Below are 14,947 nucleotides of genomic sequence, written 5' to 3'. Positions count from 1 at the left end.
ACCATGTCTGAGGAGCCCCAGCAGGCCTCGGAGCCGGAATTGGGTCCAGAGCCCAGCCGTGCACCCCCAGGGCCAGAGCCAGGACCATCTACCTGGGCCATGGAGTAGTCCAGCGAGGTGGGGGAGCTAGTGCTGGACATCCCCTCCCGCAGCTCCAGCCAGGCCCCTGCCCGATGGGCCTCCCCTTACCATGGTGGTGGACTGTTACGTGTGTACCCCACAGGGCACACCCCCCCACCGGGCAGGGGGTGGGAGCATCACATGACCAGGGGTCCCCCACAACCCCAGCAGACCCCAGCTTGCCAGGGCCCAGGCAGACCATGGTCCAGGGATGGTGCCAACGGCCACCAATGCCCATCAGCACCCTCACCCATGGATAGTGCTGTGCCCCGCCCCCGGTGGGAGGTGGGAGGGGGCAGACCACTGGAAGGGGCCACCCACGGGGCCACTGCATGCACCGATAGGGGATGGGGGATGGGGACCAGATGCCCTTGGGGGGGTGGGGAGTGTGGGCCATGGGGCAGGGCTTGGTATTCATGGCCTCCCTTCCCACTTCCCCCCTGTTTCTGCAGCCACACCATCCAAGGGCCGGGACAGTCCCCCGAGAACTCTGGACTATCAGTGCCTTGGAGCACTGCTGGCGCCAGGACAGGACCACCCCTGCCAAGGCCAGAGGTGCACCACCCATGACCCCAAGGTGGCCGCTGCCCTCTGGCACCAGGTGAACATCATGAAGCGGAGGCTCTGATTCGAGGAGTGGAAGGTTGCCTGGTGCCGGGAGACGTGGTGGGACTTTATGGCCACCTTCAATCACGTGGCCTCCACCTTTCAGGAGCTGGTGGCCTGGCTGCCCACACCTCCCATTGCCCTCCGTGCTGCCCTCCCTGCCGCCCCTCCTGATGTCCCACCTGCCACCCCACCTGACGTACTGCCTGCTGCCCCACCTGACGTACCGCCTGCTGCCCCACCTGACGTACCACCTGCTGCGCCACCTGCCAGCTCCGCAGGGCAGGAGCTCACTGGGGCTGATGACCAGGCCAAGGACCCGCCCCGGCCATACCTCTCCATCCTCCTGGCCCCCAGGCAGCCTCGCCAGGGACCCTGGCTGAGGGGGAGACCAGCCACCCAGCCACGGCAGGGGTCACGCCCGTTCACCCCCACCCCAGAATGATGGGCCAATGGCTGGCCTGGCCATGTCTCCCCCGTGTATATAGTTGTCCCCCCTGTATATAGTTATTTTTTATGATGCTGTTTCTTATTAGTTTTACATGCACAGAGGCAAGGTTTCTGGTTATTTAGCAATGAAGCAGTTTTATTTTTCAAAAACCCTGTGTCCCGTGTGCTTTCGGTGGGGGCGGTGTGCGGGTGCTAGGGCAGTGTGCAGGACAGCCACCAGGGATGGCCTGGGTGGCACTCACTAGGCCCCCGGTCAAAGTACTGCTGCAGGGCCTCCCGGACCTAGACCCCATCCCAGTGGGCCTGGTGGCTAGGGACAGCGGCCAGCTGGGGGTAGCCTGTTCTGGTCTCCAGCGCCCAGCTCTGCATGAAGGCCTCCCCTTTGCTTTCCACCAGGTTGTGAAGCATACAGCAGGTACCCACAACCTGGGGTATGTTTGGGAGGCCCACATCCAGGCGGGCCAGGAGGCAACACCACCTGCCCTTCAGGCACCCGAAGGCCCGTTCGACCACTTGGTGAGCGTGGTTCAGTCGGGTGTTGTAGTGCTCCTGGCTGGCACTGAGATAGCCTGTGTAGGGGCACATAAGTCAGGGCTGGAGGGGGTAGACTGCATCCACCACGAGGTAGAGGGGTACGGTGGTGTCCCCCAGAGGGATCTCTTGCAGGGCTTCCAGCTGCTGCTGGATGTCCATGTCTGTGGGCTCGAGGTCTGTGAGGCTTGTGTCACCAACACAGGGCTCGTGCAGTGCAGGCTGAGTGTGTCTGGGAGGGGCCCTTTAAGGGAGTGGCATGCTGTTGCCCTGGAAGGGCTACTCTGTCCTGTGGCCCCTTCCACGGGCATTCTTGGCCCCTTATTTCGAAGGGAGGTGCTTGTGTGCATGGACACACTGTTTTTCCTTCTGGGGCAGCCCCTTTCAACATTCCCAGTCACTACTTCAACGCTGAACATCAACGGCACCAGCCCCAGAGGATGTGTGGACAATACACGTCAAAGTAGCCTATTTCAATGCTGTTACTTCGAAATAGCCTATTTAGATGTAGCATCCTAGTGTAGATGTAGCCTATAAGTAATCTCTGATCTTGGTAAATGCTGCTGAGCTTTAAGACTCATCACTCAACCTGATTACTTGAGGGCCTGATGTCAATCAGCCAGGGCTCAGACAATCCACAGGTACAATTCTAATCCCAAGGCCAGGATAAACTCCCAATGAGAGCACCCACTACAGTAAACTCGTTGTTTCTATCTTGCCAGGAATATCTCCCACTGTGTGGTGATTCTGACAGACTGTTCCTGCTCCTGTTCCAGCCCAGCCTGATTATGATCCTGATCCATCCTTGTTCTAGCCCTGTCCTTGATTCTTGCTAATATGACTCCTGGTTCCAATCTCCACCAGCACACTAGGAATTATAACCACTATTCCAACCATTAGGTTTGACGATGTACTTCTCATTTTCTGAACTGTTCCTCAAACTGATCTCCATCTTCTTCCATTCAAGCCATTCAATACAGCTACAACCTCACACACAGAAAATGCAGGTAGCGCCTATGGACTATTTCCAGACCCAGCAGGGCAGAGTTAAAATTACATGGATTCTTGCCTTAACTCCATCTTGCCTGGTTTTCTGAGGTTTGAATTTTGTTGAACTCAACCTTCTGGAAGGGCACATCACTAAACTCTGAGATTTTTATTTTCTATTTAATTCCATAATAGTCCTGGAGAGAAAGTGAAGAATATACCACCTTCAGTTACAATTACAGAGAAATGTTAGGTAGACAAATCATAATTACTAACATGAACTTGATTGGGACCAGCTCCTGGACTGGTGAATGGGAGGAGGAAGGGTACTAAGAATGAAGCCCCTTGAGTCCTTGGCATAGGGAGCAGTCATAACAAAAGCAGGGTAACGATCTTTTTCAACTAATAGTTTATTTGTTGAAAAAAACAGTTTTAGGTTAACTGAAACCTTTTGAAAATTTAGGTCAAATTCAGCAAAATGTGCCAGCCAAGCCCCCATCTCCTGCTCCGAAAAAGGAAAGAATTTCCAAAAATGCCAAAACGAGGCAGCTTTTCATTTCAGGATGATGTTTCATTTAGAATTTTATCTGCATTTAACTAAAAATAAGCACAGAAGGTACCTTAAAATAATAATTTTGTTTGACAGGCAATTTTTGAAAAGCTAGTTTTGGTTCAGCTGCTGAACTGAAGGGAAAAAAAAAAAGAAAAATCAGCTCATGCCCATTCCTTTTCCTGTGTGATAATAACTACTCCTAAAAGGAAAGGGGCATGGAGGGATCCAGATGAAGTATTTGTCATCTCTCTGCCTGTGCACTGGGGAACTTTTGCAAGTATTTGTTCTTTTGGTAAGCCACAACAGCCATAAATTCTCTTCCCCTTCCTTTCGTCTCACTCATGCCCATGCACTTCATTACTTTCCCCAGTTTTGTGCCATTTTATTTTCTCTTCATATGTAAGACAAGAGCAACAAATAGTCTTGGAACTGTAATCCTTCACCTGAGCTTTCAGAGTTGTCTATGTCAGTAACAGTGAGAGCAATGCAGTGCTTTTGTACAGTAAATTAATTTTTCACATTAAGTAGCATTTTAGAGCTTGATCCAGTTCCTGTTTTAATGATCAAGCTTCAATGAGAAGAAGATTGGGCCCTTAGTACTTGATTTTTTTTAATGTATTGATTTTATAGTAATTGTTTTGTCCATGCAAAAGTACCTATTTTTTTTAATTCACAGTGACTTGGTGCTAGCACTGCAGTTACAAAAAGTGCATGTGCTCCCAGTTGAATAGTTTAATAGTCTCCAAATCTCTCAGTGATTGTTTCCAAAAATGAAGATGTCCTGAGAAACCATGCTGAAAGTTACATTTAGAATGCAGTGTGCTTCATGATCATGTGAACCATGGAACAGTTCTACTTTTTGATGGTGATATTAAGTTAAATTCTAGATGTAAATTTCTCCAAAATTCCAGGCTATAGATCTGTATTCTAGTAAACACCCAACTCTACATTTTGGATTTTCTTTCTAACTCTAGGCCAATTATCTAAGCAATTATCAAATTGTAGTAAATGTACCATCTGGCACCACAAACCCCTAGTACTCTAAAATCATGAGTTAAACTGCCAAAAACCCCATCAATTTCTGTCTTTCACTGTCTGAGTCCTGGGGCTGTACTCAGGTCACTTTTTCAAGTTTTTCTTTGCAAGCATATGGCTAGAAACTTACTTTTGTATTTTTCCAAATGAAAGCTGAAATTCTCATAATTGCTAATTTGGATTATTTTATTTTACGCACAATCATTCCATATTTTTCCCTCACACACCCAAAATATGGGATTAGAAGAATAACTATATGGTATTATTTTTCACAAAAACATTAATTAATGCTACAAAAAAAGTCAGGAAATGAGACAGTAATGCAGGAGCAGACACACATCTGTTTAACTTTAGAAAAATCTTTTTTACTTTTTTTGCAGAAGAGTTTGTCAAGATTTTAATTTTTAAAAATATTGCAATATTTCTCAACTTAATTAGCTTGATTTTCAAACAGCAGTGATATCTGTTATATGAATTACTTGTCAATACTGCATACTATTTAGCAAAGTAACACTCTAAATTTCAGTATTTTAATCAAGTAAGCATTCTTATTTTGCAATGACTCACAGATAGAATAATGCACGTGTCAAAGTTGAGGTAACAAAAAAAAATTGCAAAATTTAAAAAAACAAACAAACAAACCCTGCACTGGTATTCACAATATATCTAAACAGAATACTTAGTAAATAAGTATTAAAATCACAAGGAATCAGAAGAAAGGAAGAAAACCTCTGGACAAGAGAAAATACTAGCTATTAGACCATACTTTTAGATGGTATTTCAATGATTATTGGTAATCAAATGTTGATTCAGTGCTATAAACTATATAATAAAGTGTTTGATTAAAAATATACTTCTTTGGAACAAAACCTACATCCAGAGATTGTGACAGGTGGTATTTAAGTGGAAAGAAATCTGTCTGTAATGGAACAGTGCTGACGTCTGTCTCAGAGACTTTTTTTTTTAAACTAACATTTCACAGAAGAAAGCGGTGCCTCTTGATACAGGTTGCAGCAAAGAAAAAGCAAGATATGTTACAGGCGTTTGTTTTTATAAAGAGGGAAGAGGGTAAATTGAGATCTGCATTTGTTGTGCACATTTATTCTTCTTTCTAATCAGCAATAGTGGGTAGAACACACTGAAGCTTTCACTATACAACCGCAAAGGAATCTTCATGAACACAGTGACATTTTGAGTACCAATTTAAATGCCTTGGAGTGAAATTTTGCCATCTGGGAGATGCTCACATTTAACTTGATTTTTTGAAACTCTGCACACTATCAGGAAAGCACAGTTTTTGCAAAATCCTTCTCTATCACAAATATGTATTCTCAGTATGTTGATCTCGTTATGAGTAATATTTGCAGAACTACATTTGCATCACATTTGGGCCTACCCTTGTGTGTTTTGTTTATTCAAGGATTCTGCTACCATATACAACTTTGGTAATTACCTTTCAAAAAGCAAATTCATATGGTCATCCCCACTTATAAAGATAATTTCTGCTTCAGATTAACTGTATATTCCTATTAATAGATCAAACACCAAAACATGTGTTGCGGAATTATCTTTTTGGTAATCTGCCTGACACTTTCATTTCACTGATGTGAATGCAACATGTCAGAACATGTAAAAGCCTCTCATATTTTGAATAAGCAGGTTCTACTCTATTTTGCTCTCTCATGCAGGGTGTTCTAAATCATTTAGCAGAAGCTGGTATCCATTTTGCTCATCCTGTAAATCTGGAGTCATGAGAAGATAGCATTCATGATTCTAAATAATGGTCAGAGGAAAAACAGCAGAATAAAGATAATGGATTTCAAGAAGGCAGACTTTAGCAAACTCAGGAAGTTGGTAAGATCCTCGGGGAAGCAAGTCTAAGGAGAAAGTTTGAGAGAGTTGGCAGTTTTTCAGACACTCTACTAAGGACATTTGAGCAAACCATCAAACTGCATAGGAATGATAGGATATGTGACTTAGACATACATCTGTAATGATCTGAAACTCAAAAAAGAATCCTACAAAAAACTAAAACTAGATCAAACTACAAAGGATGAATATAAACAAAGAACAAATGCATGTAGGGGCAAAATAAAAAAAAAAAAGACCAAGGCCAAAATGAGATTAAACTAGCTAGAGACATAAAGGATAACAAGAAAGCATTCTACAGATACATTAGAAATTAGAGGATGACTAAGGACAGGGTAGAGCCATTACTCAGTGGGGCTGGGAGAGAATAAAGGAAATATGGAAATGGCATGTGCAAAATGACACTTTTATTTCTGTTTTCACCAGAAAAGTTAGCAACAGAAATGAATGTCTAACACAGTGAAAACCAATAAAAATGAGCCATGATCTGAGGCTAAAATAGGAAAAGAACTAGTGAGAAATCACTTGGACAATTAGATGTCTTCATGTCAGCAGGGCCTGATGAAATACATGCTAGAATACTCAAGAGGCAGATGAGTCTTTAATGATTATTTCTGAAAACTCATGGAAGACGGGACAGATTCCAGATGCCTGGAAGAGGGCAAATTCAGTGCCAAACTATGAAAAGGTGAACAAAGACAAACTGGAAAATTACTGACCAGTGATCTTCAGCACCTGGAAGGATAACGTACCAAATAAGCAAATCAAACAATTTGCCAACATCAAGAGGATAATAAGGTGATAAGTGACAGTCAAGTGGAGCTGTCAAGAACAAATCACGTCAAAGCAATCTAAGAGCTTTCTCTGACAGACTAATAAACTTTGTGGATGAGGAGAAGCAGTAGATGTGATATATGTTGACTTCAGTTTTGAAAGCCTTACTATCTCAAATGACCTCAAGCAAACTAGAGAAATACAGCTTAGGTGGAATCAATATAAGGAGCATGGAACTGCAGGGAAAACTGTTCCCAGAGAGTTATCATCCATGGCCCACAGTCAAACTGATCCCACATGGCTCAATCCTGTTCAATGTCATCATAAATGAATTTGATGATGGCATAGAGATTGCAGTTATAAAAGTGGCAGATGATATCAGACTAAGAAGGGTTATTTTGAAGGATAAGTTTACAGTTCAAAATTATTTTGACGAACTGGAAAAGTTTTCTGAAATAAAAAGGACAAAATACAAATTACTACTCTTAGGAAGTAATAAATCAGTTGCACATGTAATAATCAGTAATAAATCAGTTGCACATCCAAATGGGAAATTATTGCTTAGGAAGGAGTACTGTGGAAATGGATCTGGGGGTTTCAGTTAATTATAATCTAAATATGAGTGAAAAAAGTAACTTTAGCGCAGAAAAGCTAACATCATTTTAGAATGTATTAGCAGGAGTATTGCAGGCAAAATACAAGAAGTAATTCTTCCTCTCTGTGTTGATGAGGCATCTGTTTGAGTATTTTTTCTGGTTCTGGGTGCCACATTGCTGGAAAGATGCGAACAAACCAGAGAAAGACCGGAACAAAAATGATTAAAGAAAACATGATCAGTGAGGAAAGACTGAAAAAAATTAGGTGGATTTAGACTGGAGAAGAGAAGACTAAGTGGGTAGGGGGACATGATAACACTTTTCAAATATATAGAAGGTTGTTACGAGGAGGGTGAAAAATTCATTGGGGGGCAGGTTAAGAACAGGTTAGATTAACACCTTTCAGGAACTGTCTTTACTTAGTCTTTCCTTGTTCACAGGAAACTGAACCAGATGACTTCCCAGGGTCCCTTTGATCCTATAATTCCACATTTTTATGACTTTATTATGGACTGAATTCATCCAAGGCTTACAATGCCAAAAACTTAAGAGAATCAAGACAAAGAGAAACCTCTCTAACAGTAGTCAGAGGTGGCAAATTTGGCAAGTGCAAGCTAATCATCACGGGTTTATAGTCAGGATGGCTGAGAGATGCATGATTCAAAACATTAATTCGTGCAGCTGGTGAGGCTTATCTGGACTCATTGATAAAACTAAAACTGTCTGCTAGAATCTGCAGGGAGAACCCTGCAAAGATTCTGATAACAAAATGTGGTCTCACTTTGGTAAACTTCCTAGATGGTCTTGCTAGCACAGCGAGATTGAATTTACCCTTCCATTCCACAACAGTAGAGACTCTGGCTTGGTATTTCAGAGTGATGATCTGAAGAAAATTAGTATACTATTTCCTTCCAAAGGGAATGTAATTCTATTCTTGACAAAAGCTGCCAAAACAATTTTTATTGACTCATAAGTCTTTAGGGATCATTCTAAATCTTCCCAGGGCCAGACTGAGTTTTGCATTTGCTTAGTTATTCAGGATAGAAGCCCCTGCAGCTCAAGGACAGCATACAATCCCCATACAAATTTTATTTTTGATAGCACAGAGATCAAATGCACCTGTTCTTGCCCCTTCCAGCTACCAAGAAGATTGTCAAAAAGCTGGGGACAGGAAAACACAATCATGTCTGTATTTTTTCCAACACCAGCCTGCACAGTGAGGCTGACATTCCAGAGGAAACATTTCTGTACCAGCCTCTGTTCCCATAAATGTCAAACAGCAGTGGAGCAGACTGCACCTGTCTGAGACAAAATGTCCTTGATGTTCCTCCTTGGGAAGGACTTGTGACTACATGCTGCAGTTTAGCACATAATATACTGAATGCTAAAGCTGGCATTAGGGTTTTCACATTACTCTTTTTAAATATATTATATATATATATATATATATATATATATATATATATATATTCTTGAGCAATTACTGACTCCATAATTGTCAAAGCTGCAGAAAATGAGTTATTTCATCTAACGCCAGAAATAATTTGTGTATCTGGCATGTACTTCAAAGCAATTTTTAGAATATGAAACCTAAGTGATATCCTGTGCTAAAATGCCCCAGTTTGATCTTCAATATCAGAAACATGGAAGGCATACAGATTTAAGTACTTAGTCCACACCTACATTACATCAATCTTTTGAAAGAACACAACCACACACAAAAAAGTCACTGAAAGATGGATCTGCTCTTTCGATAGAGACACTCACACAGGCCACATTCTTTCGAAAGAACGGGCCAAGGATTGAAAAATTCAGAGCCATGAGAACTGCTCTATTGAAAAAAAGGGCCTGTAAAGCATCTATACCTTTTTTTTTTTTTGAAAGAAGCTTTCAAAAGGAGGTGTTCATCCTCATCCAGGAGTGGAAGAGGGCTTCTGGAAGAAGAGCCACATTCTTTCAATTTTGGATCAAAAGAGCGCATTTCGTGTGTGGACACTCCAATTTGTTCTTTCAGAAAAGGGCCTGATTTTCCAAAAGAACTTGCTAGTGTAGACATGACCTTATAGAGTATAGCAGAATCCTGTGGCTCATCAATTAAATGTTCCAGTCCAACAAAACCCAGTTTTAAATAAATTTTAAAACATATGTTTATCAATCTGGTTTAGAATTGTGCCAGCAGTATTTTTGAATACATATATTTGCTTCTAGTATTTTTTTTCCTGAAAAACAAACAAACAAAAATACCCTGACCCGATGAGGAATCTGCCATCCATGTAATTTTATTGTACTAAGTCTGATCCAGTCCAAAGCCCTCTACAAGTCAGTTGAAGTCTTTCCATAGTTTTCTAGAGGCTTTGAATCAGGCCCCTAAAGGGTAAATATGTTGTAACCAGTAATGAGCATTTTAAATTTGTTTTTCTTAATAGAATATACAGATTGTATCAGAGATTCTGTTACATTTACCAGGACTTAAAAATATAAATAGAACAAACACATGCCAATAACAAAATGTATCAGCATAGCTGGTTCTACACATTCACTTCTACTCCTTTTGCTTTCCAGGAACAGTCTACAATAGAGCTAAGCATTGTATCTAACCACAGTTTTTTGAGACATTTCATTAGTAGTTAGTACAGGTTGAACCTCTCTAGTCCAGCACCCTAGGGACCTGACTGATGCTGAACAAGAGAATTTGCCAAACCACGGGAGGTCTATGTTTTCTAGCAACATTCCAACATGTCCACTGCTTCATATAACTTCTCATAATTCTTGAGAGTTGTCAGATTTGTCCTGAACATTGGTAGGTTTGGGACTAAAATGAGTAATATTTGAAATGTATGGTTCCAGCTGTCCATTCCCTATTTTCTATATATTTTCCCATAAGATCGATCCTTTATACATTGCACCAGCACCAGTAAGTGATGAGCTAGCTGTCACAAAGGACCATGAACTGAATTCCATCCTTGCAAGGAATCACGTGGCTCTCATAAAAGTCAAATCTAGTAGTTTTCTAAGAAGAATTAAAATAAGAATAACAGAGAAAAATCTCAACATGATACTTAATTATACTGAAAATTTCAAAAATTATTCAAGGTGTACCTAGCTCTGACTTATTTCAATCTCATATGGTAAAGAATGGAAACATTTTACAATACTTTCAGAAGCAAATGAGTATTTTTATAGCTTAGACAGGTTCTAAGACAACACATGATCATCCACAGGGTAAGAAGTGACAGAAGAAAGGAGAAACGTAGTCCTGACAAATGTGGACTTGCTCAATTTACAGAGATGTCCCCTAAAAAAAGAGAAGTTATTCACTTCATGTTTTAACAATGGTTCTTCGAGATGTGCGTCCCATGGCAGATGTTGGATTTGCTCAGCAGCACACCATGGAAATATTTCATAGCACTCCTGAGTGGGGCTGTGCTTGCATCACACAGGCACGTGCTGTTTATGCTACTAAAGTTGCACGCATAGCCCCGTTCCCCTCAGTTGCTTTGTTGACTCCCCAACTATAGCTATTGCACCAGATAGAGGGGAGGTGGGTGGGACATGGAGCACCCACGGGGACACACATTTTGAAGAACCATCATTACAATATGAAGTGAGTAACTTCTCTTTCTAATTTGAGTGCTGTCCCCAAGGGTGCTCCACAGTAGGTGACTGTACCTACCCTCTAGAGCAGTACCCCTCTAACTGAATGGTGGGTTTTTATTCGGTGCCTTTACTATGGACAGTACTGCCTGACCTACTGCCATATCTCTGTCTGTGTGGGATTACAGTGCATAGTGAATCATGAATGTGTAGTTAGAAGACCATGCAGCTGCTCAACAAATGTCCTGCAAAGGCACTCTCTTTAAGAAAAAAAAAAAAGCTGTGGATGTTGCTATCAATCTTGTAGAGTATACTTTTGGAGATGCTGGTAGTGGTCTGTTTTGAGTGGAATAACAGTGCACTATACATGAAGATATGAGTCTCGATATGCATTGGGATGATAGATGCAGTCCCTTTGATCTCTCTGCTATGGATAGAAATAATTTCTGTGATTTCCTGAAGGATCAAGTTCTATGTAAAAGGATAGAGCCTTCCTGATATCCAGAGCATACAGTTTGGCTTCCACATGGGAAGCATGTGGTTTAGGGTAGAAAGTAGGTAATATTATAGGCTCATTAATATGGGACTGTGGCCACACTTTCAGTACGAATGTGGGATGTGGGTGTAGTACCACCTTGTTTTTGTGGAAGGTTATATAAGGTGGAGGAGAATCAGTCAGAGCTGCTAGCTTGCTAACTCTTTGAGCTGATGTTAGTGTTACTAGAAATAGTGTTTTCATTGTTAGCATAGCCAAAGAGCATGTAGCCATTGGTCCAAAGGGGAGGGTGTGTGCCATGAGTGTGTGAAGGACCAATTCTCAATTTCAGGCTGGGAGTATAAGACTGCAAGGAGGCATGATATATTTTAGGCCTTTCCAGAATCCTTTTACAATAAGACGAGTGAAAACTGAGAAGGAGTCTGTAGGTGGGTGAAAGGCTGAGATTGCTGAAGGGTTAATATGAAGTGAAGACAGTGACAGGGTAGAGTATATAGTCCAGGACCATACACCGTGGGGCTTCTGTCAGTTGTCTGCCCCTTTGAGAGCAATGGGCTACGAATTGCTTACACTTTGAGAGATAAGTTTTTTGAGCTGTTTCTCATCTGCTCTGTAGGAGCACATCCCTCACTTGCTGGGAATAGTGTTGTGTGTGTTCTTGGATCCACAGAGAAACCAAGTGGTCAGATGGAGGGTTTGCTGTCCAAGGCAGATCATGGCACCGTTGTTCTGTGAGAGCAGGTCTGGATGGGAGCGAAGCAGGTAAGGATAACAAAGAGATAGGTGATAGAGTAAAGGCAACCAGATCTGTCTGGCCATGCTGGAACAGCAAGGATCATTCATGCTCCATTGGTCTGGATTTTCCTGAGGACCTTGGGAATAGGTGGGAATGCATACAGGAGGTGAGTACTCCAGGAAAGGAGAAAGGCGTCTGCTAGAGACTCATGCCCGTTGCCTGCTCTAGAACAGTAACAGATGTATTTGGTGTTCTCTTGCATTGTGAGAAAGTCTGTCGCAGCTTGGCCATACATCTGGAAGAGTGGTCACTATTGGTGGAGAGAGAAGACTGACTTAGAGCGTGTGCTAGGGTGTTGTTCATGCCATGCAGGTATGATGCTGTGAGGACAATGTTGTGGCCAATACACCAGTTCCAAAGATTTATGGCCTCTGCACAAAGGGATTGTGATCAGGCCCCTCCTTGATAATTTACCTAGAACATTGTCATTGTGTTGTCTGTAAGGATGCAGATGGTCCTGTTTCGAATGTGAGGTAGGAAATATTTGCAAGCAGTGAAAACAATGTGTAGATTGAGGAAGTTGATATGCAGACTTTGTTCCTCTGTGGGCCATCGGCCTTGGGCATGCTGTAGTTGGTAAGCGCTCCACAGCCAAGAAAAAAAGCATCTGTTATAATTTGGCAGGATGGTTGGTTGCAGTGCAATGGAACACTTAGGCTACGTCTACACGTGCACGCTACATTGAAGTAGCTTATTTCGATGTAGCGCATCGAAATAGTCTATTTCGATGAATAACGTCTACACGTCCTCCAGGGCTGGCAACGTCGACGTTCAACTTTGACGCTGGGCAGCACCACATCGAAATAGGTGCTGCGAGGGAACGTCTACACGCCAAAGTAGCACACATCAAAATAAGAGTGCCAGGAACAGCTGCAGACAAGGTCACAGGGTGGACTCAACAGCAAGCCGCTCCCTTAAAGGGCCCCTCCCAGACACAGTTGCACTATACAACACAAGATCCACAGAGCCGACAACTGGTTGCAGACCCTGTGCATGTAGCATGGATCCCCAGCCGCAGCAGCAGCAGCCAGAAGCCCTGGGCTAAGGGCTGCTGCACACGGTGACCATAGAGCCCCGCAGGGGCTGGAGAGAGCGTCTCTCAACCCCTCAGCTGATAGCCGCCATGGCGGACCCCACTATTTCGATGTTGCGGGACATGGATCATCTACACGTGCCCTACTTCGACGTTCAACTTCGAAGTAGGGCGCTATTCCCATCCCCTCATGGGGTTAGCGGCTTCGACGTCTCACCGCCTAACGTCGATTTCAACTTCGAAATAGCGCTCGCCACGTGTAGCCATGACGGGCACTATTTCGAAGTTAGTGGCGCTACTTCGAAGTAGCATGCACATGTAGACACGGCTTTAGAGTGTTCCATTCTTGAGTTCACCATTGCAATAAGTCAATTACTTTTTGCAGTAAGGACACTGACTTGTAAATCTGATATCTACCAGGGGTATATACCAATGTCATCCAATGCTACAGGCCCCGAAAATGTAATCAAGAACTGGGGACAACATATGTGGTGGCCACCATATGGCCAAGGAGGTGGATGCATGTAAGTACAGGTGCCATGGGGCTGATGATAAGCTCTGATGTCAGGCTTTTTATGGCCTTGTGACACTGCATAGTGAGGTAAGCGCGGGCAGTTGTGGAATCTGAGGTGTGATGCTACTGGGGCAAGAACTTTGGAGAATACCCTTGGGGCAGTTGAAAGCTCTCAAGGAAGTACTTTGTACTGGTAGTGATCTCTTAGCACAAAGTGCAGGAATCGTCTGTGCACAGGAAGAATGGTGACCATGGAAATATGTGTCTTGGAGGTCAAGAGCTCAGAATCAGTCCCCCTCATCCAGTGCAGGGATGATAGTGGATAGGGTGGTCATTTTGAAACACTGCTTGCAAATGTATTTGTTCAATCGCTGTACATCTAGTATGGGTCTCCAGACTCCCATCTTCTTCTGTGTCAGAAAGTAGTTTGAATAAAATCCCCTTCCCTGATGTTGTTTTGGAACCTCTTCTAGGGCCCCAATTTGCAAGAGGTGTAGCACTTTGAGTTATAATAAGTTTTCATGGGAGGGGTCCCTGAGGAAGGACAGGTGAGGGGGGATTTTGGGGGAATGGAAAAAAGAGGGATAGTGTATCCCTGAGCAAGGATGTCTAGGACCCATTTTTCTGTGGTTATTAATATCCACTGATGGTAAAAGGGACACAAGGGATGATGGAATAATTTGTTCGTTCTGCAGTGGTGAGTGTTGGAGGTTCAGTGAGCTCTTGATCAAAGCTTCAAACCTGCTGCTTTGAGGCCAGTGGAAGGACGGAGTGATTGTTTTGAGCTTTACACTTCTGGTTTCTTGTTTTGTTGGTACTGAAATGGTATTAACTGTAAGAGTGTCTGCTAAATGGCTGGTCTTTGTACTATTGGTATGGGATGTATCTTCACTTCCTGGATGGGGAAGAATACATTCCCAAGGAATGTAAGGTGGTTCTTGTATCCTTGCTGGAATGAAGGGTTTCATCTGTGTTTGTTGCAAATAATTTCCG

At 43.0% G+C, this 14,947-nt stretch overlaps 1 protein-coding gene across 9 annotated transcripts in view; it reads right to left on the bottom strand.

Annotated features, from left to right (window-relative positions):
* The window catches only part of ANKS1B (ankyrin repeat and sterile alpha motif domain containing 1B), a 908,578-nt gene that overhangs the window by 466,921 nt on the left and 426,710 nt on the right, over positions 1-14,947 (bottom strand). For 2 of the 9 annotated variants that reach the window (XM_075011372.1, XM_075011380.1), the window contains exons 13-14: positions 12,243-12,268; positions 1,061-1,072 (exon numbers count right to left, since the gene is read on the bottom strand). The exons of the other annotated variants lie outside the window; for them this stretch is intronic. In XM_075011372.1, the coding sequence (XP_074867473.1) occupies positions 1,061-1,072; positions 12,243-12,268 (38 nt within the window). The remainder of the gene's footprint in view (positions 1-1,060; positions 1,073-12,242; positions 12,269-14,947) is intronic. 9 annotated transcript variants of the gene reach the window in all.

This window comes from Carettochelys insculpta, chromosome 1 (genome assembly GCF_033958435.1).
Source record: "Carettochelys insculpta isolate YL-2023 chromosome 1, ASM3395843v1, whole genome shotgun sequence".
Taxonomy (NCBI): domain Eukaryota; kingdom Metazoa; phylum Chordata; order Testudines; family Carettochelyidae; genus Carettochelys; species Carettochelys insculpta.
This window is presented reverse-complemented; position numbering and strand designations above follow the sequence as displayed.